Below are 27,116 nucleotides of genomic sequence, written 5' to 3' on the forward strand. Positions count from 1 at the left end.
GATGCTAAAAAGCAAAGGAACGGCAGCTGTCACGTGTTGAACAGAAATTTTAGCTCTATTCACGTGAAGAGCGCTTGTTATACTTCAGCAACCCAGGCTTCCGTTCTTTCCCTGTTGAGGGGGGTGTGGGTGTTACATCTTTATGTTTTGTTATCTTGACAAGGGCACGTGAGTTGAATGCAGGGCCATTCAGATGAGCATTGGAGAATAGTCTGTAAATTACTACAAAGTTGTTTAGTCAATTAACATAAATCTTTAGGGATTATAAAGCTCGGTGTAGCAACTTCAACATTTCAGGTAGATGAGAATTAAATAAATAAAACCTGGATTTTCTAGCTCTTTGCCTTCATTTCATAGTGTGCGCTGAGCGCCACCTGCTGGCTGTTTCTTATTCAAACCTATATTCTTCCCAGACAAGTCAGTCCTTTAAAACTAAGATTAGGAACTACATACACACACCTATATTTAGATCTATACATCTATACTATATTTTATATGGTGTGTGCATGTGTGAATGTATATCTAGGAAGTATCATAAATAGAATTAAAAGATTATTTATAAAGATGAGCTATAAATATATTTTACCTGGAACTGTTTTACATTACAAACTGCTACATAATGCTGAAACTTTCCTTATGTGGAAACACAGTAGCTTTCCAAAGAAATGAAATGACTGTTTTATAATTAACTATCATGAGAGCTTTAGGTGCTAAAGTAAAAGTCCGGTCCAGGAAAATGACTCAGTGGTGGAGAGCAGGGGCTGAGTTACAGAGAACCCGTATTCAATTTGCAGCACCAACGGAGAGGTTCCCATTTACCTATCAGTCAATTTCTAGGGGGATCTGGTGCTTTTGTGGACGCCTAGGCCCGGGTATGCATGTGGTGCACAGACACACACGCACGCAAAACACCCACGCACACAAAATAAAAGTAAATACATCGTTAAACCTAAGTTTAAATTATCAAAAAAAAATCTCTGGACGTACCTACATTGTGACATAAAAATATTTAGGTCAAAATTTAATGAAATAAAACACAGGTAAATGAAACATCATCTCATCATCTCATTCTGTAGGTTTATAAATAACTAAAGACTGTCTAAGTTTAATTGTAGTGCTCTTTGTGGACTACTGTTATGTTTTTGCTTTCCTGTGAATTTGATAAAAGATACTGAAAATACAGCACGGCGAACCATGGTCATGCCCCACGTCTTACTTCTTCACCTCACGTATTTGTTAAATATCTACAGATTAAAGACTTTTATCCACTGATAGAAAGAGAACAAGATGGTTTTGGTGGTCGTTGTGTCCCATGCTGTTAGCGACTTGGAACATTCTTGTGCTACTTCAAGTCAGTAATAAGATTCTATTATAATATTTTATGCCTCTGATACTAAAGGAGCATGGCTCCTGGTGGTTTTTCCAACACTTCAGGTTCTCCTCAGCCCATGAAGGAAGTTAGAATCCCTGGTACCCATGGGTTTTCATTGCCAAATCGGATAGAGTATTAAAAAAAAAAAAAGCAGGAAGCAGGAAGTGCAGGCAGGCCATCACCATTCCTCTATGGCAAGAAATGATTAGCTCTGTTATATTTAACAGTAGCTTGTAAAGAAAAATAATTACCCAGAGGAAAGCTCGCATAAAGTGAAATAAAAACACAAACGTTAATTTAAAATTATATGTTGCAATAAGAAAACCCAACACACATCGTCATCTCTGGAGCTGGAACCTTAATTTCAGATGATAGCCATTGTTTGCAAGATGATAGTCATTGTTTGCTATAGGATGCATTCAGCCCAAGAGCTCCTTCAGAATTACTGAGCTTTTATGGATGGAAAGAATGTTCTCTGAGAATGGAAAAACACCGAAACAGAAAATAACTCCGTACCACAAAAGAGTATGAAAATAATCTATAGTTCCTAATTTTCCACATCAGGGCAGATTACTTCATTCTGTATTGTTGCTTGACTTTATTTTTGATAAGTAGTACATTTTATTAAGAGAACAATTCGGTAAACAGCTTTAAAGTTAATAAACTTTACCTTGGTATGGAATATGTTGACTACTTAGAGATGGTTTGAGATGCAACTGCCTTTCCTGGCTTCTTTTGCCCACAGATCTCTAAGATCAGTACTGATGGGTCAAGATTTTTGCTCAGAGTAGTTTCTGAGCCCTTGATGCGGCTGGTGGTGAAACTCCCTCACCTTTAGGGTGTGATGTGTACTGAGCGCTTCTGAGCACACAGGACGTGGTGAGAGCTGGGAATGGGAAACATCCCCTCAGTGATTGCAGACCATGGCAGCAGACTTGGATTCTTGGCCACTGTTGGCATTTCTGCCCCATGGATCTGACCCATCCTGCAGGAGCTAGCTGCCCTCCGCCTCATCCACTAACATCATACTCTTGATCTAGCTCCCTGGAGAAGATTGATGAGCTTGTTGGAATTAAAAAATAAATAACTGAAAAGGCAAAGCAAAGAGTTTAATGGAAATGGCCAGGCTGACAAAGGCATTGAGAGGTTCATTTCTAGCCTGGTGCTTAAGGGAGTTTCATCAGGATCCTGCAATGCATTTTGCGCAGAAAAAATAGAAGGAGGGAAAAGAAATTAAAAGCAGCCTCCTATGATGAACTTGTATAATTTATGCCTTTGCAGAGCGGCAGGCACAGTGTGTCATTTCCCCCTCCCCTGTCCTTTCCCCTCCACCTGATTTCTGAGCCTCCCAGGTTGGGCAAGAATTTAAATTAAGCCCACCGAACACAGGAGTCGGAATGGAAGTGCAGAATGCCCTCAGATTACTCAAAAGCTTGCAAGTTGTGCATTTTGGTGGAGCTTTCCTGCCGTCTGCTCCTCATTGCTGATGAAGAATGGTATTTTAATAGGCAGATGGTAAAGACAATTACAGTTAGGGGCTCAGCTGGGAGTTGCATCAGTTTATTGCAAATTATTAGTTGATAAATGCTTTTGTTTACAAGCAGAATCTTAAGCGGCTTTGTAATTTGCTTATCAGCAGCAGGTAAGATTTTTTTGACAGCTTGCTTTTTGGGTGCAAATTCAACCCCTTGACTGGTCTTTGAAATCCTGATGGCCAGGGCCAGTCAGTCTGGTGACTGACCTTGGGTGCTAGAGTAAGTTCCTACTGAACCAGGCCACAGCACATTTGGAAACCACAATCCATACTCCAGGAATGCAGAAAAGACCATAGGAACACTTTCGCTTGTAAAATTCATGGGGGGAGCAGGGGAATGTTTTTGTTTTTTCTTAAAGGTATACTAGCTACTTCACTAAACCTGGCATCAGACACCTGGGTCTCATGCCTTCCAAAACATTAGTTCACAGTCTTTCCAGAAAGTTCTGTATACCTTTTAGTTTATAGGGCCAAACTTTCAGCCCAGATACTTGAGCAGTGACCAGAATCTGATGCGAATCATACTGTTTACTTTTCTGAAAGGGGTTCTGGGTGGTACTTAGAAGGAAACGGAAAGTAGGAGATACTTTCCTGAAGAAAAAATAATGATTATAAATAAACATGGTGGACAGAATTTAACCTAAGAGAGGAAAGACCTAGTGAGAATCCATCACAAGCAGAAGCCAAGGGAACCCCTCTGAGAGAAGAGAGTCAGGGAGCACCGGGCTTTTGGCTTTCCCTAGCTTTCCTTCAGTTTCCCATCCCGGGAACTGTGACTACAGTGCTTCTGACCAGTCACACAACTAAACCTCTTTGAAATGAAGAAGACGGTCACGTTCCTTTGTTTCTAAGGTCAACGCCAACCAGTATTTCTGGAGGAGTTTAAGCTAAGTAATAACGCCACTGGTATTTGAAGCGCCAAACCACCTGCTCCGCGGAGTGAGTTCGCTGTGCAAATGTGTGCTCCTTAAAGATGCTGCAGCACCGCATGGTTATAAAGGAGACCCTCCAGCCAGTGTATACCAGGTGTTCCTGAAATGCAATACGTGCAGACATAGTCTATAACCTGGGGTGTTCAGATTGCTTCTTTGAAAGGGTTCGTTGGATCATTGATAAGCTGGCTAACTGCACTTACTTTTAATCTCAAACTTAACAAAGTGAGTTTATGGGCCCAATCAAAACAAAAACACTCCCATAAACAACCACATACAATGGCTCCTAAATGGATCGTTCTCTTGCTTAGTTTCTCTTGGTGTGTGTCATTTTCTGCTTTGTGAGGAAAATTTAATGGAGTTAATAGAGAAGCAGCTATCAGGCATGAGCCAGGTTTCATAGCCAAAAGGAATACTACAAAATACTCCTCTAAAATACGGACATAATACAGAAAGGGCTGTGTAAACAGGGCCCCAGTGGATGTATTTTAATTCATATCTATTGTATGTGTAAAACAATCATCTTCTTAGCGTTAGCGTACACCTGAACATCTTGCTGTATGTGGCTCCATGTTCCCTGACTTCTTCTTCTTTCTTCTTCCTTCTTCTCCTTCTCCCTCTTCCAATTAAGATCCTAAAGCCATCAGAATGGCATTAGCTGAATTTCAACTGACCACTTGTGTTAGAAAAGTTTGTAATTTTAAGGTTGGATTGATGTTAACCTAAGATTACTTAAGAAAAAATTATGAGGAAAAAAAAAACAGAATATAGTTTTCACCTGACTTTAACATTTAGCACTCAGTATCCAGTAACCAGTTTTCCAGTTATTAAGCAATTAAATGTGCCCTTAACTACAGAGGAAAGGCTGCCTACAGAAAGAAAGCCTGCCCGTAATAAATTATAAACTGTTTTAATGTAAATAGCATAAGAAGTGCACTTTTATTTTCTGTACAGTGGATGAAGGAAAAACATTGTATTTGGCTTGCAGTTCAGCCATTTGTCCATCTCCCTTGACCAAAAAAAAAAAAAAAAAAGGAATTTAATAAGTGTATCCACTGGTTCAAATAGCACAGGCATACTCAGAGCTGCAGATTCAGTCTGATTTTCCTCCAGGAACCCTCTGGGGAATTGCTGGGTGTTCTATAAAATGATTTCAGGCATGCCAGCCCAGGGAAGTTTAATGCCCTCAAATGCCCCATGCCACCAATAACAAATGAAAAATGGTAAAGATTGTTTTAAAACAGGAAAGACCTTTTGCAAAATGCATTTTGATTTATTGCTGTGTATTGTGCAGATCTTTATCAATTATTCTCATTCTCTTTTATTCAAAAACCATTGCAAACTATGAGTTGGCATGTTACTGGATGCAGAAAAAAAGGCATTAATCAACTCTAAATAAACAAGCGCACAGATCTATCTCACAACTATGAAGTAGTTAACACATTTTTGAGCAATTTTATGATAGAAAGGAGGGCTAAGAGAGTAATGCTTAATTATCTGCACTCCTCTGTGCTGGGCTTCCTTTTGATTGTATTAATGAAGCAGCTGGCCCATTGTTTCCCTTTAATTCCTCTATTGTTTTAAGAATATGTCACGGCTCTTTATTCTTTTATCAGGTGCTGTGCAGGAGGACCCACACAATGCCTCACAGTCCTACTGTATTTGCCGAGGCACAAAGAAACCTCCAAAGCGGTTTTCAAAGAAGGGGCACCCATAATTTATAAGTTCCCTTCCCGGCAGTACTCCACTGTCAAGAATTTCAGGAGCGTTGGATTTGAATTCATTATAAAAACTGTATTAAGCAACATGTCTATGTATAGACCTGAGTCCCATGTTCACATCTAAACCCTGAGGTGGAAGGACATGTCTATGTATAGATCTGAGCCCCATGGTCACGTCGAAACCCTGAGGTGGAGGCAGTAGTCCACAACATGCCATGCTGAAATGAGGGAGTCATTTTGCTTTGAGAGAATCATTCCAGTCAGTTGATTTCCACTTTTGAAGAAAGATTAGCTTTCAGAAAGAGGCATCAATTCCATTTTTAAATAATTTTGTAAAAATAAAAAAAAAGTTAACAATGCAATAAGACAAGTAAGGATTTCCCTTTTCAAGAAAGCTGTGTGTGTATGTGTGTGTGTGTGTGTGTGTTCCCTACACAGGATGACCTTCACTCATTACTAACTGTGCTCTATCCCACACATGCCATCTTGTTGCATTGTGTGTGAAAGACATAGATATTTTAGATTAATGCAGAAATACCAATCTACCCCTTAATAAACCAGAATGTGGATTAGTATGTAGAATAAGTATTTTATATTCCATAGCTATTTAAAAATTTGGTCCAGTCAGACATAGCTGCATTTTTCTCCAAATGTCTGTGAAAGCCACAGATGTCAAAATACACACAAAGGTCTGATTTACAGGATGACTCTTTCTACATAGGAAGGTTTTTTGCTTCCTTATCAAATGCCTGTATCGAGGGGGATGTTTTAATGATCCCCTGGTGTTTCCAGTTTAAAGAAAAGAAGTAAGACTCATTGACTTAATGCTTTGGAATAAAGTTACTAACTTCAACTTTAAAAATAATTCTAAGAAAAGTCATTGCCATAAATCCTTATTTATAAAGCATCTATTTCTTTTCTTTTGTATTGTTAGGTAAGGGTGGTTGTTTTTTAGCTTAAGAAAGTTTTCGTTGGATTCCTATCTCTTCGCTTGAGGCTCTTTATCCTACTGTATCCTACTGTATCGTGAGGCAGAAGAGTGAAAAACCTAAATGCTATTTAATTGGTTCAATTTTCTACATATTTTTATGCTAAGCACAGGTCAGTATCTTGATGAGCCCACTGGTTGTGCCAGATGTTTACAGCTTCTCATTGCTTGCATTTTCTTATTTTTACAAAGCAAGCACGTCTATCAATCACACAGATAAATTAGAAAAGAAACATGTAGAGACATAACACATGGAAAAAATTTTTCACCGTACTATGTAATTATTAACATTGTAAGAAACTGTGGATTGCAGATAGCATGGATGAAGTTATATGCTTTTATTCTGGGTATATTTTGCTCATGCAGACTCTATAGGTATGGTCGAACAATATAATTGAAGCTTTGTCAGCTCTGTATCCTAGCAACAGATAATACTGTTAGGTGGCTGAATTGCTCCTGGTTGACAAGTAGGGAGTATTTTTGTGTTTATCATGTTTGCTAATGATGGGATCCTTTCCAGAAGTCCCGTCTTAATCTTAATTAGAGTTTATCGGCAAAGGTCTGCATGGCGTTGTACAGACAACTCATTTCCCAACAAAATGTGCAAGTGAAAAATTTGGCAGAATGGGGAGATGCTCAAGGCTACTGCTTCTAGCAAGGGGAGCACAGAATTTCTAAAATATAATCAGATCTGAACTGTGACTTCCTTCTTTATTACTGAAACTTGTAGGATACTTCACTGCAGTTTTGACACCAATTATGAGGGGAAGAATGTACGAGCTTCCTGCTAGGCACCATATCTGTTTGTATAAGAACCTTGATCATAAATATTGCTGAGAAGCACAAGTACAGGGTTTCCCAGTAAGGTCAGGGTCTTGGTAGCTGTTGCCTTTTACAGAATCTCGAATGCATTTGTCCTTTGCTACAAAGGGAGTGGGGCCGGTGTCTGAAGACCCGGGAAACTGATTCTGTTTGAAGTAAAGAGAGACAGACCTTTCCATTTGGTGGGGCCCTGGAAGGCAGCAGGTTATTGTCACCAGATAAAACCTCCACGTCTGTGAACTGTAAATGTGATTTTTCTTTTTTTCTCTGGTTGTACGCCATACTCTTTCCACATTTGGGTTGTGTCCAACATTATCAGTAATTCCTATTACCAACCTACTTACCCTCATACTAATAGAAAAACAAGCTTTTCCAAAAACAAGAACAACGCACAGATTTACTGAGTTCTTAGTGGCTTAAACAAATCCAAGAATGCTAAGAATTTTCCTCTTCTATTGGCCATGGTTACTGGCTCACCCAGTATTTCCATACTCTTTACATTTAAAAAGCAAAGGGAACACTCAAAGCAATTTTCTGTGGTCAATTTCTGAGTTCCAAAATGGATCTTCTCCACCAAATTGCCTAAATACTCTGATGAGTCAGTTCAGCATGAAGAGAAGTTATCTTTCATGGACACTCACTCTATGCTTTACAAGTTGCCTGAAGTTCATTACATGCCTGCTGTGCTTATTCTACTGGTATGAATGCTGGAGACATTCTTAAAAACACAGAAGCTCAAAATTCCCTCTTTGAACCTTTGATTTGACCCATGAGGGACAGACAGAACCTTGAAATCAGCAGAGAATCAACGTTCTCTATGGGATCACAAGTGTAGAAAAGATGGCTGGCCAGCACTTTGGGGGCACATGGAAATCGCTTTAGGTATCTGTTTCAACTTGCAACTTAATTAGGAAACTGGTAAAATGTTACCTTAAATGATCACTAACAACAGCTTAGTATTAGTGCGTTAGTGTGTGAAGTGCTTAAAATTGTACCTTTACATATGATGTATTCCAGGGGTTCAGTAATTTAAGGACTCACTTTAGAATCCAGGATCCCCTCCACATCATGAGCTGCGGAGGTGTTTTTCCCCAGTCTGTAGCTCTGCCTTCCCCAGCTCCGCACAATCTCTCTGTCATCTTCCCAACACTGTTTTATAAAGTGAACCACGGGTGGCCTTTCTGCTTCAGGGAGCAACAGATGGCGCTGTGACACAGACCGCCTGGTGTTTCCTGTGGAATGGGAGTCAACATCTACAGAGTAAAAATCCATTACCCCCAAACCTTCCCCTCACCCTCTTCTCCTCTTCGCAGTTTGACCTTCTAACCTCATGAGGTTCACAAGAAGATCTCGATAATGTCCAGGAGATCTCTAGCTTATGTCTGCCATTTTCTGCACCCATGTAAAGAACTTTCCAAGATGCCACATTTACTATCAAGTTAAGATTAGAACTAGACTGTCTCACCCACCAATTTCTCTTTCCAACTCTGCTTGGCATTGAGTACAAATAAATTTTCAGTAATTTCACATACCCACTGTGCCTCATTGTCTGCCAAGACTTCCATAGAACAGGGACATTCTTTCCTGTGTGATGCTGAAAAGAAAATTGTAAAAGGGTTAGCAATTGAGCAAATATTTCATTGTCATACATATACTTTGTACCTTATGTAATTCTTTTTGCATTTAAATAAACATGTTTTTAGTACAAACTAGTATATTGAAAATTTGCTTGGTTTAAATCTGAGGAAACTAAGTGTGCTTCTTCCTATAAAAGCCCAAGAACATCTATTTAAGTCTTCTAAACCTCCATCTGTATGGAGATATAACAGGGCTGTTATCTCTACCCAAGAGCCAGGTGCTCATGATTAGACTTCCAACACTATGGGCAGAATATACTTGTTTTTCTTTGTAAGTAGCCTGCCCCAGGTATTTCATTAAGGAAACAGCACTGGTAACAGGCAGAAACCTGAAGCTACCATGTAAGTAATAAATAACACTAGCAATTTTCAGTGGATGAAAGAATCCAAAATGTACTCCAATGAGAAGAGAATGATCACCAATAGTCTCCCTTGCTGGTGCATTGAGGACTCCAGTTACTTGACCTCCTGGGGGTGGGGGGGATCCCTTAAAGTAACTTTGTGTGATTCTATGGTTGAGATGTTATTGTCTCTACTTCAGCCCCAAGGTGTGAGACAGAGGCTTCAGCCCTTTGAGGGTGTTGGCGAATGTCTGAGTTCTTTAGGACTAAGATGGAGGGCCAGTGACAGAACATTGAGTCAGCTGGAGTGTGCCTTCAAAGAATCGCCTCTCTCTGACTTCCTGTTTGGAAATGCAAACACATCTTCTTACTCATGCTTTAATATTAGTCCCAGGGGCTTCCCAAGAGCCAGGCGCTCATGATTAGCCTTCCAACACTGTGGGCAGAATATACTTCTGTTTCTTTGTAAGTAGCCTGCCCCAGGTATTTCATTAAAGAAACAACACAGATTTACACATCTGAAAGCTGGGGAAAGAGAAAGCTTCATCTTCTTACTTATTTTCCTATGCTTTCTTTCATGGAAAGACCTTATAAAGGTCACATGAATAACTCTCACTAAGGAAAGAAATGCATAGGTTTTGTGTTTTTACAAGATCCATTTTAGTGAAGACATGAGACTATAATTTTTGCACAGAGTTTTAAACTGTGCGACAATACACATTCCACAAAATTTGCTCTTGTCATTTTAGTCAGAATGCACATGGTTTTATACAGCCATCCGTCTCTACAAATTTCCATTCTGCAAAGGTGAACCTCCATTCCTTCTAAACACTGACTTTCATTCCCTGCTTTCTTCTTACAGGTAAAATCAGAAAGTGTTCGTCTTTGGGGACTAGCTTTTTTCAGTTAGCGCATTGTCCTCACAGGTTATCACACATTAGAATTTCCCTTATTTTTAAAATAAGAATATTCCATGGTCCATTACGACACTTTTTTTCTTATCCATTCATCTGTTGATGGGTAATTAAGTTAACTTCATGTTTAAGCTTATTATGCTGTGGGGTGTGTATTCATATGTATGCGCAAAAGCCTCCTCAAGATCATACCTTCTGCGCTTTTGGGGGTATCTATAAGTGCAATTGTAAATTACAGGCAATTACGATTTCAATTTTTAAGAATCCCAACCTCGTTTAATTTTATATTACTTCCAACTCTACAGGTGTCCCTACATCCTTACCAAAGCTTGTTCTTTGCTATTGTTTTAAATGACAGTTCCACTCCTGTTCTAAAACCAAAGGTAATATTGTGTGTTTACATTGAACATTAGGTTAAATATTTAAAGGACTTAACATTCTTATGCCTCTAATTTGCTTCAGAGCGAGCGCAGCAACCATACTGCATGCCGATGCCGCCCTGAATTGGCAGCATCTGCTAAGTCTAAAGCAATTAAGCAGGAAACTGGTCCACCTGCCTCTCCGAGCCATTCCTGATTGCTAGAAACTAATTCCAGTTCTAATTGGTCAAGATACAGTCCACAGGAATGGGTAGCTTCTGTCTTCTTTTTGGAAGTGAGTTAGCTGCTTTCTTGGAAAACAGGTGCCTTGGCTCACCATTTTCACTGCTTTGACGTTTCTTTTTTTCCTTCTTTTTAATTTTTATTTATTTATTTACTTATTTGTTTTTTTTTCCAAGACAGGGTTTCACTGTAGCTTTGGAGCTTGTCCAACTCTTGTAGACGAGGCTGGCCTTGAACTCACAGAGATCCGCCTGCCTCTGCCTCCTGAGTGCTGGGATTAAAGGCGTGCGCCACCACCTGGCTGCTTTGCCTTTTCTGATGACTTTTCTTTTCTCTTGGATTTGGCATAGCAGTGAGACATTTGAAATAATGGCTCCAATTAGACCAAACCAGATGTGTTTTTCTATCATTTTTATATTTTTATTCAGTCATAGCTGCCTCTTAGATACACTCACCTAGAAGCTTTTCCAGGGTCTCAAACTTTGCTTTTTCAAAATATAATTTATTATGTGTACACATGTGAGCACTCTTTCTCTCCCCTTTCAGCAATTTCTGTGTCTCTGTCTCTCTCCCCCTCCCCCTTCTCTCTTTCTCTCCTCCCATCTCTGGTCTACAATGAGATTATGAAGTTAAGAAGACCAAAGTCCAAGCCAGGATTGTGCCACTGGCCACACACACACACACGTCTTGGAAGTTAACATTTCTAAGCTTGCGTTTCCTCCACCCTAGGAGGGAACTGTCACCTCACAGAGTAACTGACAGGTTTAAAACAAAGTACATCAACTACGTTTCACCTCCAGCCCAAAAAATGCTTCTGACCTGTACTGAGTTTCTGTTGTCGCCATTGTTGTCATTGTTGTATGGATGTAATTACAATCCAACGTGTTACTACTGCAGCTTCCTGTCAAGGTAGGGCCACAACCACAGACCCCATTTGTATTCCAAGGCCATTAGCCTTGGTGTCATCTCAACACTTTTCTTTTTCTTCAGAGAACTTCATCACTCCAGCCCTGTCTCTCCTGTGTCTCTTCAATGTGACCCTGTTATCCCTCATCATGTATATTTATACCCCTGAATTAGTGCAATAACCTCTCAACAGCTTGTTGTAGCATATCCTGCCTATAAATTTTTCTCTAGATTACACAGAGGGGAAACGTATCTGTTAATAATGCATTTACTTGTTAAAATAAATGGGTATCTCTGCCCAGCATGAGCCAGATATAATTGCATTCCCTTTATACTTAAGGCTTTTCCACCTTGATCTAAGGCTTTTATGAGGAATCCTGACAAAAGCTATAGCCCACATCGTGGCCAACCTCAAGCTAGCAGTGGGATATCAACCAGCACACTGAAAGTGTAGCTTTCTATTCTTCACAGAAAGAATACAGACATACTGGTTCCAGGACCCAAGAGCCCCAAATCCACACCTTCTCGTTTAGACACTCAACTTATGGTTTGTTTCAAAGTCAGATCCTCTCCTGATTCTGTACTTGCTCAAATGTTCATTCCACGTCCACTAATGACAAGTCTGCCTGTTCCTACTTACATAGACACTAGATATTTCCCTTCTACTTATTCCAGATCCGGTGAAAGGTTACTTTGGACGGCTTGTCTGATTCCATGAAGAAGAGCCAGCTAGACTGTGATATACATTTTGGTTTATCTGTTGGTGTATGTGGATTCTGATTGAGCGTTGTGTGTGTGGTGCACAGCCCAGTCGGACGCACAGCAGAGACTTCACAACACTGAATAAGTGATGAATGAACGAGTTCAAGATTTTAATCCTAAACAACTTTCTTGTCAAATCTACACAGTATGCATTCAGTCTAATGCAGTCCTCCAAAATGAGGTTCTCTGAGTAAACCATGAACTGGAAACAAGTAGTACCGAAAAGGAAACATGAAACATCTGGGGTACACCTCAAAATACAGACGTGTATGACAAGTATCAGTTGCTTAATCTTTGCTGCCTGGGGGGCCAGTCCCCTACACCACAGGACTCAAAGGGAAATCAACCATTTCAATGTATTGTGATTGTGTACCTGAGGGGCTAAGGGAAAAAGACTCACTCTCTTGTTGATTTCCTTCAGACCTTTTTCTTTCATCTTTGTATTCTAAGTCTGTGTTCTATATTCTCTTCTCATATCTCTATCCAAAAATGTCCCTTCTGTCTCTCTGGATGTTTTCCTTCTAACTCTCTTAGTGTTTTCCCCCCAATTCTCTCATTCTTGATGTTTTCTTTCTTTTTGTTTTTATTCTCCTCCTCCTTTATTTTTCCTCGATAGCTGTATACCCCAACAAAAATCTGTCAGGCAATAGAGATTGCAATGTGGTTACATTCTATTTTTTGAGTAAATGATTGCAATGAGCACAAGTAAAGACAGCATGTTTTCTGTTTCCTTTACATGATTAAACATTTTACATATTACAGGTGGAAAATTTTCCCAAGAATCTATGTACATTCATACCAAAGCAACTTGTTATAGATTAACAGTGCAGGCAAGTAAGGTATTCTCTTACTGATAGGCTGTGTTTTGTGGTTACCAAAAAGGACTAAATTACCTTATTACTTATCTTGAAAGGTAATCTTATAAGTAATCTTAAAGGAATCACAAACCTAAACTTTTATATATGAAAACTATCAGTCAGCTCTACATTAAATCTTTAGGGTATATATCCACTCATCAATACTTTTGTTTTTGTTGTTGTTTTAATCAGGAAGCTGAGGGTAGAAATTAGTATAAGGGATTAATCATCACCTTTGGTCATCAACCAATCATAGCAAGCAAGGCCTGTCAGCTACCGATAATTGAACTGATAATTTGTTCTTGTTCCCCGCCCTTAAAGAGTTCCTCACTCCGCTAGGTGCCTTTCTAAAACTTCAGATTTTCCTCTTGGGCTTTTCACCTCAAAGCTATTTAATAAAAACATCTTAGTTGAACCTTAAGTCATTTTCAAAGCTTCGTTTCAGCTATAATGCACTCTGACACCTGCGAACCCACCTTCCTACGTGAAGGTTAGAAGAATTTTAACTAGCTGGGATACTGGGACTCAATCATTTCTCTAAATCCTTAGCCTAAGCCCCAGTCTATATGGTTCTTTAGTAGAAACTCATGTGTTCTAGCTGTGTGATAATTGCTTGTTTTATTTTTCATTATCAAAACTCTATTTCGCTGCTCTTGCAGAGGACTCGATCTGGAGCAGTTGCGTTCTGAGCTGCTGCCGTGTACTTGCAGCCCCATATTCGTGCTTAACATAGATCTTTATTTGCCCCCTATTTTCTGTGACTCTCCCCTCTGGTTTACTATTTACCATCAAACATTTGTTTCAAGGTGAAATCATTTTTTCTTATAATTTTACGATACCATGTTGGCTTTAATTATTAAACCATTTATCATTATCGTTAAACAAAACAAAAAAACTCTATTTAAACTAACATTCTTATTATCAATTAGACAGAACAGCTTAGGAAGAAATCATTTTCATAATAATCCACAGTAAAAACATCAAAACATCCAGTAGAACAGGATATTTCCGAGAGATGATCATACTACAGTAAGGGCAATGGGGATCTCCTCTCAGCACGCCAGATACCAGAGAAAGGTGGGAGATGCATGCGTGTAAAGACACAGCAACAGCGAAAGTCACTCTGGCATCTGCAGTCTTAGGGCCTTGTCTATCTAAGTTTTATACATTGGGATTTTGTTTCCTGGTGGGTCAATCCCCTGAAGTCAATTGTCATCTGCCGTTCCTCTAACACAGCCACCGGCACTTAGTAATGTAGATAATCATATCTTTGTTGTATGTTTTTTTGCACACAATATTTTTCATTTTGACTTTATTTATTGGATATTTTGGCTAAACACTATGCAGAGGTATGCCATCATCTTGCTGTCTAGCTCACTACAGTTACCATGATCTGCTTTGAGTTGAGGCAGTCTCCTAGGAACTGATATGAGACCTGTCTTTACTTTCATGACTGGACAATCAGAGCTGGGTTAACCAAGAATGTGAATGCCATACTTGAAATCTAGTGGTTCTGTGACCATGCTGCGAAATAAACCCAAACTGCGGTTACCGACTTCTCCATTTCCACCCTTATTCCATAGCTTAATAAACTGCATTCCAGACGGGAGATAAGACACAGTGATTAGCATGTCTGCCACCATGAGGAGTGAGATGTGTGTACATCAGAACAGGCAGAGCATCTAAATGCAGAGGTTCCCAGAGCAAGACTGGTCCTGGGGGAAACAGCACATCACAAGCTTCCAACTCCCTCTCATTCCCCAGTGTTGTAATTTTGTCTTCTGCGATCAGGGAAAAGAACATTTTTTTTCAACAACAAAATAAATCTGTTTTATTTCAACTACAATAAACCTGTATGCTCTGAGAAATATTAGCATCAAAATGTGGTTGGGGCAGGCACGTGGTTGCCCTGTGGTATTTTGCTATCTTCACGTTTTAATTTAAAACTGGTCATAAATTAGAGGACTATAATCTTTCTTTTTTCTCTTTTTTTCACAGACACATACCCTCCTGGGTTGTGTTTTGTTTGCTTACTTTAAACCTTGGTTAATTGCCCACCGTGTTTCTAAAGCGCCATCCTCAGTCTTCAGCGGCTCCGCCATATCATAGACTGTTCTTATCTCCACGAGATTTGTACAAGTTGTTTAAAAACCATGATCTCCAAGGTTGGAAAAAAATGAAGTGCACTTGAAATGACAGTTATGTTGAAAGATAAGCAGAGCAATGCGACTTATCAAAATGGGTACAATTTTTCTGAGTTAATGAGCACAATATACAGCGTTCCAGTACATACACACCGGGGGGCGCTTTGTAAAATATCAAGTACACCACATTATTGCAGACATAACTGTGTGGGATATGTATCTAGGCCTGAGAGTGGAGATAACAAAATATAAGTGCTTTGCCTGTCTAAACATGTTAAATAAATGAGTGCTCACTATCACAACCCAATACATTAGAAGATGTACTTGCATAGTTAATTTTTCTTTTTAATGCACTGCACGTGATCATTTGAAATGCAGAGCCGGAGTCTATCTCAGTGTTTGAAGACAAGGTTCCTTTCATTTAAACAAATCTTTATTGAAATAAGCCTTTTTGAAAAGAATCTTTGGTGTATCCTCTTTTGCAGGAAGTTCCATCAGGGTAAATGGCGATAAAGAAGGGACATCGCAGGGTATTGTCTAAGATCACCCAGCAGAGTAAAAAGGACATAGGTGGCCGTAAACACAGGAAGGTCCGATTCCCTGCGATCGCACTTTAAGCACCCTAGATTTCACAAACTGTTGTTTGCTTCTTCTGCAATTTGGGACATCTGTACTCACAGTGTTTAAGGACTGGGAAAGTGGAGAGGAAGACGGAGAGGAAGAGGAAGTGGGAGAGAAAGACAGAGTGAGACAGTCGCTTCTTCTTCCATTAATGAAACAGTAACTTCAGAAGCATGTCTGGAGTGAAGTTTTGCAACTGTGTCCCTCCCATGCGGGTTTCCAGGCATTCTACCAATGTCATTCCGGGCTAAAGATTCAGGCAAAAGCCTGGAAGGCAGACCATTGACAAAACTCTGGATTCTATCCATATTTTCCCTAATTTTTCCATTGTTAGTTCCTAAACATGTTGCTTCATTTCAGGAGAGCGTTTGTCCACTGGGGCTGGCTGTGACACACAGCTGCAGTCCTATCAAACTCCTTTCTCTGTCAGTGTTCATGTGCACACCATGAGAAGAAGCTCTTGATGTCAGTCTAGCTTGCAGCTGGCTCATGCCCTCATTCTGTGTCAACTCTTTCTCCTCTTGTCTCTCTCTCCTCACAGGGGGCCAGCTTTGGTGCACCACTACGAAGGCCATCTCAGAGGGAGAAGAGCTCATTGCCTTTGTGGTAGATTTTGACTCAAGGCTACAAGCTGCCAGTCAGATGACTCTCACAGAAGGGATGTACCCGGCCCGCCTGCTGGACTCAATTCAGCTGCTTCCTCAGCAAGCTGCCATGGCTTCTATTTTGCCCACAGCTATTGTCAATAGTAAGTTCTAGCCCAACTTTGTGGGGGTGATGGGTATTTACGGGAGAGACAAGCAGCTGGGATCACACATTTTCTTCAGTTTGTGGCTAGAAGTGTGTGTGTGTGTGTGTGTGTGTGTGTGTGTGTGTTTGCTTCATATGTAAATGCAGGGGAATAAACATGACCTATCATGTCAGATTGCATTCCTAAATGTCACCTGCACTAAGAGCTGTCATTCTCTACCTGTTAAATAATACCCAACTATACTTAGCAATGACAAGCCTAGTAGCTTTCCTTGGTGATTCCCTAGTATCAAGTATTTGCATTTGTTAAGGGCCATGGAATTTGGAAAAAAAATATAAATTTGAAAATAAAATTTTATTATATATGCTAATGATAAAGAATATATAGTCTTAAGTTGATGTGAAGCTCTGATGTACAATTATGAATTATTCTGTTTGAAAATAACATTATTAATTATTAGCTTCAGATAAACTGGTACAAGTACATAGAGCTTTTGTTTATATCCTTATAGCCTGGATGAAGGCCTAGTAGCCTGGACAAATCAAAATATTTGTTGGTTAAAAGAAAAGGAAAAAGAAATAAGCTTTTAATATTTTATAGAGAACTTTGAAATATACTGTCACAATGAACACTGAACTAGTTTGGATACGCATAAAGGGGTTCTTCATATGGTGGAGTCAGTGGTTCAAGGGCTCTCGGGTCTGTTTCTGAGATCTGCTTCTGCTGAGCTCTCTGTGAGAAACAAAAATGAGTAGCAATCCCACTCCAAAATCAACTGCAAGGAACGAATGATACTAATGCTGGCAATGAAAATGCATCTAGTCTTCACATAATCTTGAAAATCTAATGGAAAAGAAATCTAGACAGCAATAATATCTTCTATTAGTGTAAAAATATCCAACCATAATTATGATGAAAGACTTTCACAGGTGGTTCTGCAATCACTATGCATCTAATCAATAAGTCAATGACGTTCAACCCAATGAATTCTTATTTTTCTTGTTTGATTTTGTTTTTGTTTTTCGAGACAGAGTTTCTCTGTAACTTTGGAGCCTGTCCTGGAACACACTCTGTAGACCAGGCTGGCCTCAAACTCAGAGATCACCCTGCTTCTGCCTCCCAAGTGCTGGGATTAAAAGTGTGTACCACCACCACCCGGCCATACTTGATTTATTTAAGGGAATAGTTTTTATTATCCTTACTTTGATTCTCATTGCATGGATCATGAAATAATGTGACCAACTTGGATTTGAGGCAAAATAATTTTATTATATGGGATTTCAAATAAATTTACTCAATTATGATTCTCCTGCGTATATTATTAACTATGTATATGAATATACCTGTTTACTTTTGGTAGCAAGGAAATATTTAATTTCAAATGACCTACTATAAACCCAGATTATCATTTGTGTCCTGAAATCAATCAGTTGACTCTGTTTAAGTATCCACCATATTAGCTAGGCAACTTCTTGGACAGTGTAAATGTACTTAACTTGGGAACAATGGATTAAATAATAGGCATCAGTCCATCATTTTGAAGTTACTTCTGTCTTCCCTCCACTAGAATTTGATCCTTAGTTCTTCCTCATTTCTGACTCATGGTTCCACAGAGCTGTTTCCTTTGTCTGACCATCAGCGACACATTCATTGTTCAGGAATGAGAAGCCAGGCTCTTTCTGCGGAGTTTTAGAATTCTCTTAAGACTTCCCCTCGTGTCCCTCTGAATTCATCTCAGAAATATCAAATTCCACATGTCTAACATGACCCTCTGTTCCCCCAAAACCTTCTGGACAGCATTCAAAAGCCCTTTGTCTACAATACAGAGACCAGGCTAGATCAGCCCAAAAAGTACCTTTGCCTTCACTTACAAGATTCTGGTCTAATTCATCTACTCATTTCTGTTCCTCTGTGTCACTTTGTCATCCAAACAGTATGGAAACAGGTTTAAGGCTAGATTCCAATCTCAATGTAACCCTTTATACTAGTGGTTCTCAATCTATGGGTCGTGATCCCCTTGATAAGCCTTCTTCTCCAAAAATATTTATATTATGATTCATAACAATAGCAAAATATGGTTATAAAGTAGCAAGGTTGGGGGGTCACCACACCATGAGGAACTGTATTAAGGAGTTCCAGCATGAGAAAGGTTGAGAACCACTGTTTTACATGTTGTGTAGAAGGGAATCAACTGTGGTTTTCTCAGCTATCACTTCATGAAGAGGAAAAATACATATGTGAAGACATTTTCTATGAATGATGTGGAAATCACACATCACAGCCCAACTTCATAAACTTGATATGACGGAGGCTGTTATCCAAGCCTCATTTTACTTCACTTAAATAATTGAGTCTGGCTCCTGCCACTTCCGAATGTTTCTTCCACATTTACTACCTTTAAAACCACCCTGCTCTTGTGATAAGCCCTGTTTCTCCATCACTGAGTCCAAATGAAAGCCTCTCCAAAGAGTCTGCAAGATGGTGTATAATCTGCCCTGCCCTTGCCTCAATAGTACCACACAGCTGCTACACCTTCAGTCAGGTGCTCCCAGGCTCCTGCAGCTTCCCCTGCACTGTGGCCCCTACCAAGATGACAGGAAATCGTATCTCCAACTGAATCAGTTCATTTCCTCCTCCACATCAGCTCTAAGGAGCAACAAAACCAGCCCTCTAACCGCCTGACTGGCTCCTACCTCTGTCCTGTGCCCCACACGCCCAATGGGCAGCACTGTCCAAGCCCCAGATCATCTTTCAGGCTCTCCCAGCAGTGGTCTGTAAAGACACTGTCTACTGACTCCTACCAACCCAGATGCAAGCTCTTTAACTCGAAGTTCCATCCTTCTGTTTGTTTTGCACCAAACCCAACAGAGATGGGAATGTAAGCTCTTCAGCCCTAGAAGTTTTAACCTCCTGTTTGTTTTACACTGAACCCAGCATAGAGTTTGGCATCTTGTAGGCACTCTGGGATTAATTCATTAAATCAACAAGCAATGTTAAGAATGGACATTCAGGATATCTTAGTCTAGCCGCCACATGCATGCCTTTTAAGTAATCATATAAACCAATTCTCACTGCTATGATAAATGTGTGTCTTTTTCTAAACCATCAGTATAAGATGAAATTACATTGGCATCTCCTATATATTACTTACAGTCTGTAGGAAGTTCAGCAACAGAGAGTACCATTTCTTTAAGAGCCTAGTACTGATCTACCAAGCACCCAAGATCATACTCACCAAACTCAGAAAGATGGAAGTAAATGTGACTTCACCCTCATTTCACACACACACACACCCTGCCAGACTGCAGCTAACATGTTTCTGGTTTTGTTGCAGAGGACATCTTCCCTTGCAAATCCTGCGGCATCTGGTACCGAAGCGAGCGGAACCTGCAAGCCCACCTGATGTACTACTGCAGTGGGAGGCAAAGAGAAGCTGCTCCAGCGTCTGAAGAAAACGAAGACAACACTCATCAGATTGCCAGCCTGTGTCCCTTCCCACAATGCACCAAGAGCTTTTCCAACGCCCGAGCTCTAGAAATGCACCTGAACTCACACAGTGGTAAGGGCCTTTAATGTTTCTGTTGTTGCTTCAGGACACTATACTCTTTTTATACATACATACATATATGTATAAGTATATGTATACGTATATGTATGTATGTATGCATATACATACTTCTTATTTATTATATATGCATATAGATGATAGATAGAGATAGATAGATAGATAGATAGATAGATAGATAGATAGATAGATAGATAGATAGACGGATAGATGGATAGATAGATAATTTTACTGGATCAAACAGGAACGTCTATTCTTTAGATGCAGCATATTTTAACCTAAGGACTTGACTCTGATTTCATCAACATCTTCTGCAGTTTTCAGACTGTGCGCCTAATCGTTCCATTCATTTTCCTCTTCGGCAGAACAGCATCATTTCTTCTCCCCTTGATCAATACCACTCATTTTCACTGCTTTCCGTACCAAGTGGCCTTTGGAAATTGGCCCCATGGTGTTTTCCACGAGCCGAGGAAGAAATAGTAGGCACATTTCAGAAGGAGCTACTGTTCAATTGAAGCTGCTAGTTTAGAAGTTTCCCTCAAAAATTTTCTCAATTCCCAGAGTGTGTTTGCTTAAAGTTTAAGTGAACTTTATCACATGAAACTACTCTCGATTCCTTAAGGAAAACAGGCAGTTGGGAGCTATTCACACCTATATTTGAAATGGATCCCAGCTATTAGCTTCATCTCAGGACAGCCCATTCTTACAATTTTAAAATGTATAGAATTATATTAAGGTTAAATATACTTAGATTTTTTTCTCATTTTTTAATATTTTATTTTATTTGAGTCAGGGTCTTTCTACATAGCCCTGGCTGTCCTGATACTCATTATGTAGACCAGGCTGGCCTCGAACTCACAGGACTGAGAAGAGAAGCCAAGCCTATTCTCATCATATACGAACAAACAGAAGTAGGAGTTGTTCGATATGATGCTTGCCTCCACCATCAGTGGCAGTAACTAGTCAGTAACAGAGAGTGGTCCACCAGCGTGGATGCTGGTCCAAACTGACTTTATTGGCATACAATTGTCTGTCAAATATCAGTCCTAGGCACAGATAGACCACATTCAGTAAAACCAACAAATAAATAGATTTAGATAAAAGATAAAAAAATGAGTCAAGTGATTTCCAGTGCAATGTCGTTCCTTTTTTGCATGAAGGTGTTCAGTAGTTAGCAGTCACTCTAGTGACTATTCACTTCCTCCTTTGTAGAGTATAGTACTCCGATAGTTGAAGAAATTACAAGTCTGAGCCTTAAGCATGACTCTACTGTTACACAGCTTGATTACTAAAATACTCTTGGTTTTTTTAGGTTGTTTATTGGCCCATAAGATAGAAGCACTGATAATTCTCCCTTCCTATACCATAACACTCACAAAGAGGCTTGGGAAATTATTGTTACCGACGTCACTAAAATGTCAGTGCACGGATCTGAAGGATTTCTGTGTCTGCTGTGTGGACACCACAAGCTCACTAGGAAAGGTTTGCATCACCGGGAAGCCAACAGGTGCGGTTCTCAGCTCTCCTACTTTGTGTGTCTTTGCAGGAGTGAAGATTGAGGAGTTCCTGCCCCCAGGGGCAAGTTTAAAATGCACGGTCTGTAGCTACACGGCTGACTCCGTGGTCAACTTCCACCAACATCTCTTCTCCCATCTTACTCAAGCTGCCTTCAGATGCAACCACTGCCACTTTGGCTTCCAGACTCAGCGGGAGTTACTGCAGCACCAGGACCTCCATGTCTCCGGTGGCAAACTTCCCAGAGAAGGCGACATGGAGCACTCTCCAAGTGGAACTGAAGACAGCTTACAGCCAGCCTCAGACTTGTTGGCCAGAAGCGACCTCTCCCAGAGCCAAAAGGCCTTGCAGACTAAAGATGCAAGCTCAGACACAGAACTGGATAAGTGTGAGAAAAAGACTCAGCTCTTTCTCACCAACCAGAGACCAGAGATACAGCCTGCAGCAAACAAACAAAGCTTTTCTTACACAAAAATAAAGTCTGAGCCTTCCAGCCCGAGACTTGCTTCGTCTCCAGTCCAGCCCAACATCGGGCCCTCTTTCCCGGTGGGGCCTTTCCTGTCTCAGTTTGCTTTCCCCCAAGACATCACGATGGTCCCTCAGGCTTCAGAGATCTTAGCCAAGATGTCAGAGCTGGTGCATCGGCGACTGAGACACGGCAGTAGTAGCTACCCTCCAGTAATTTACAGCCCTTTGATGCCCAAAGGGGCTACATGCTTTGAGTGTAACATAACATTCAATAACTTGGATAACTACCTAGTTCATAAAAAACACTACTGCAGCAGCCGATGGCAGCAGATGGCCAAGTCCCCCGAGTTTCCGGGTGTTTCCGAGAAGATGCCTGAAGCTGTAAGTCCCAACACTGGCCAGGCTTCCATAAACCTTCTCAACCCAGCTGCTCATTCTTCAGACCCAGAAACGCCGCTTCTTCAAACACCGTGCATCAACTCCTCTGCTGTCTTAGATCTGATGGGGCCGAACGGCAAAGGCCATGAGAAGGACTTTAACACTCCAGCCAAAAAGCCGTCCGCCTCCAACAGCAACGACGACAAAATGAACGGCAAGCCGGTTGATGTGAAAAATCCCAACGGCCCCTTAGTGGACGGGGAAAGTGACCCAAATAAGACCACCTGTGAGGCTTGTAACATCACCTTCAGCAGGCACGAAACGTACATGGTCCACAAACAGTATTACTGTGCCACACGCCATGACCCTCCGCTGAAGAGGTCCGCTTCCAACAAAGTGCCGGCCATGCAGAGAACCATGCGCACACGCAAGCGAAGAAAGATGTATGAGATGTGCCTACCTGAGCAGGAGCAAAGGCCGCCCCTGGTCCAGCAGAGATTTCTTGATGTAGGCAACCTCAGCAATCCTTGTAGCTCCTCTCAAGAGCCCACCGAGGGGCTCGGCGAATGCTACCACCCGAGATGCGACATCTTCCCAGGAATTGTCTCAAAGCACTTGGAAACTTCGTTGGCCATGAACAAATGTGTTCCGGTTCCCAAATGTGACACGACCCATTCCAGTGTCTCCTGCTTGGAAATGGACGTGCCCATAGATCTCAGCAAAAAGTGTTTATCGCAGTCGGAGCGGACGACCGCGTCTCCCAAAAGGCTGCTAGATTACCACGAGTGCACCGTGTGCAAGATCAGCTTCAATAAGGTCGAGAACTACCTGGCCCACAAGCAGAATTTCTGCCCGGTCACCGCACATCAGCGTAATGACCTAAGTCAGCTGGATGGCAAGGTGTTTCCCAATCCAGAAAGCGAACGGAACAGCCCCGACGTCGGCTTTGAAAGAAACCTGGTCAGATGTGAGAAGAACGGGAATCCGAAGCAGCCCTCTCCCAACGGAAACTTGTTCTCGTCCCATTTAGCAACTTTACAAGGTCTGAAAGTCTTCAGCGAAGCCGCGCAGCTCATCGCTACAAAAGAAGAGAACAAACATTTATTTCTTCCCCAATGCCTTTACCCTGGAGCAATAAAGAAGACGAAAGGAGCCGACCAGCTTTCTCCATACTATGGCATAAAGCCAAGCGATTATATCTCTGGTTCTCTCGTCATCCACAACACCGACGCAGAACAAAGCACAAACGCAGAAAATGAGTCTCCGAAAGGCCAGGCCTCCTCAAACGGGTGCGCCGTGCCCAAGAAAGATTCTCTGCCGCTCTTGCCCAAAAACAGAGGCATGGTCATAGTGAACGGTGGACTGAAGCAAGACGAAAGGCCTCCGGCCAACCCGCAGCAAGAGAACATTTCCCAGAATGCCCAGCACGACGATGACCACAAATCCCCTTCGTGGATCTCTGAGAACCCACTAGCTGCAAACGAGAATGTCTCGCCAGGAATTCCCTCGGCAGAAGAACAGTTGTCTAGCATAGCGAAAGGTGTGAATGGCTCCACCCAGGCTCCCGGCAGTGGGAAATACTGCCGGCTATGTGATATCCAGTTCAATAACCTTTCAAACTTTATAACTCACAAGAAGTTTTATTGCTCGTCACATGCAGCGGAACACGTCAAGTGAACTAACTGAGTTTAAAAGGAAAGCAGTTACCTTTGGTACCAGTGTTTAGTATGTTCTTCTAAACAGTCCAGAAAACAAAGGCACTGTGTGAATTACATCTGGCAACCAGGAGACATTCATTACGTCTGAGTTGAAGACTTCAGATGTAATTTCATTACAGACCATTAGTAAAGTGTATTATTGGTGCCATTTTCAAAAACAAAATTAATTTATTTTACCAGCAGTATTCATAGCTGTGGTTATGTTATTTTTTATTTAAAAACTTTATATTAAAGTCATTTGTAATGTTATTGTATAGTTATTGTGTAGCACATATGGTTTGCACTGTATAGTAGCTTTTAACGAAAATAGTCACAAACAATACAGAAGAGCATTTTAGACATAGCTTCAAAAGTACTTGTGTACCCTGATTTTTTCCTTATATGCTGTTGCAGATATCCGTATATGCTAAAATATAACCTGCAAACCTGTTCTAAATACCCACGCTCTAAGTTCGCCTTAAGATTTCAATTCTTGGATAATCAGGCTCCATTTGCACTTTATATTTTAGCAAATACAGTCGCTAGGCTTCGCATTCGTATGTAGCCGTGTATTTCTGTCCATTTTCTCAACCTTAAACACGGATGTTAATTGGAGATGGCATTTTCCTTTCTTGTATAGTACTTGTATTTTCTTTCGCTGATGCAGCCCTGTCTCAATTTTTAAACCTTCGCTGTTAAATGCAATACTTTATAAAGAATGAGCAAAATTACTGGAAGCAGTATTGTAAGGAATGGAGTACTTCTAATCGGTTTTCTCTTTCGAGAGGCACAGTCTAAAACGAAATCCTAAACTCACTGCTGCAAGTATGGATTTAATTCATATATAAGATCTATTTAAGTATAAAGAGTAGCAATACTGCACCTGGTGATCACAAAGATAACGTTCTACTTCTGATAGAAATAATTTCTCAGCCAACGTTGTTACTATGCATGTACACGGATGGAATAAAATTCCAAATTGTTGGAGAAATTTGGTGTCCTGGACTTTTTTCCCCCTTAAGCGCCAAGGGCAAAGCATCCAGCCCTCGGTGTGCTGCAGGCTAAAGAGCGAGACTTCGTCAACGGTTATGTATTCATTTCTGCTCCCAGCTTTCAAACCCGGAAGTGAGGTTTTCATTCCTTCTCTTTAATCCAGCTGTTCTCAGTGGGACTCAAGGCCTACCAACCTCGGGCACCTCCTGTGAGGCCACAGTTGCAGCCGTGGCAGCAAAATGAACTTACAGGCATTGCCTTAACACAGTGGTTCTCAACCTTCCCAGCACCGGGACCCTGTCGTACAGTTCCTCGTGGTAGTAGGGACTCACAGTCATAAAATTATTTTTTTGGTTACTTTATGACTTTAATTTTGCTACTGTTATGAATCATAACGTAAGTGTCCATGGTTTCCAACGGTCTTATTTGGTGCCCCCTGTGAAAGGATCGTTTGACCTCAAGGTTGAGAACCACTGCCATACCAGATTCTGATTTGACAGATTTTTGTATTCTGTAGTGGATTTAAATATTGCAGAAAAGTCCAAACAAAAATAATAAAATAGAATAAGAACCACCCTTTTTTTACTGTTACTCAGACTACTCAACTAAGGCTTACAATCTGAACTGAGTTTTAAAAAAAAAAATTCAACATATGTGTTCAATGTTGTAATTAAAACCAAAAAGTAAATCACCGTAGGAACTTTTTAAGAACATTGAAACCTTTTGCATTTTCCAGCGTACTATAAGTTTCAAATTTGCAAGAACCCAAAGTCACAAAAACTAACAAGAAAGAGGCAGAAATCTAGGACTTCTTCTTATCTGCATGTGCATCCATGTCAGACTGCAGACACAGAGATGGTGGTGTTGAGTCCAGAGTCCCTGTCTGCTGTGGGACTTAGAGGAAAGGCAGTCTTTATAAAGGAGAACATTTCGGGGACGCCAGCCTCCCCCAGCCGGAGTGCTAGTGTTTGACCAGCTGTGGAGGTTTCCAGAGTCCGTGATGCCTTCAGATACCACCGCCCTTGGAACTGTGACCATCCTGCCTAGTAGGGATGACACCTGCTCCCACACGCCACACTCGGCTTGCTCTTTGTCACACAATGAGAAGCATGAGAGAGAACACCCCGACATTGTCTCCCTAGTATTCCTTTCTGACGGACAGAAGGATAAAGCAGTGGAAAGTGTACCCCTTATCGTGTACTCACAGTGCAGTGTCCTGGTTCTCTGTGCCTTGGGTGAGCTCACAAGTCCCAGCTGTGCCTTCTGCACTAACTCACAAATAATCCCAGGGAGAAGCATTTCCTCGCTTCTAGCCTGGAATCATCTCCACAACACGAACTTCTAACCATGAGATCTACCACTCGAAAGAGGTCCTCCCAAAACCCTATGCCCCTAAAGACTCCAGGAAATAATTAGGATATCATTTAATCTATATATCTCAACATCAGCATTGACAGTCAATCCAATACTTTTGTATGTTAAATTCATTATCTTTAGGACCAATTCCCTTTTTCTCAGTGAAAAATGCTTAGAGACATTTTATATACCCAATAGGCAAGCAAATGAAAATTAGAAAATGCAGGCCATGATATATTT

The 27,116-nt window shown here is 40.8% G+C and overlaps 1 protein-coding gene across 1 annotated transcript in view; it reads left to right on the forward strand.

Annotated features, from left to right (window-relative positions):
• Zfpm2 (zinc finger protein, FOG family member 2) overlaps positions 1 to 25,518 on the forward strand; it is a 422,522-nt gene extending 397,004 nt beyond the window's left edge. The window contains exons 6-8 of the mRNA XM_085679019.2: positions 16,695 to 16,901; positions 20,239 to 20,463; positions 22,016 to 25,518. Coding sequence (XP_085535145.2) covers positions 16,695 to 16,901; positions 20,239 to 20,463; positions 22,016 to 24,507 — 2,924 coding nt within the window. The 3' untranslated portion in view covers positions 24,508 to 25,518. The remainder of the gene's footprint in view (positions 1 to 16,694; positions 16,902 to 20,238; positions 20,464 to 22,015) is intronic.
• Positions 25,519 to 27,116: the final 1,598 nt, after the last annotated feature.

The sequence above is a fragment of the Myodes glareolus genome, chromosome 19 (genome assembly GCF_982192425.1).
Source record: "Myodes glareolus chromosome 19, mMyoGla1.1, whole genome shotgun sequence".
Taxonomy (NCBI): domain Eukaryota; kingdom Metazoa; phylum Chordata; class Mammalia; order Rodentia; family Cricetidae; genus Myodes; species Myodes glareolus.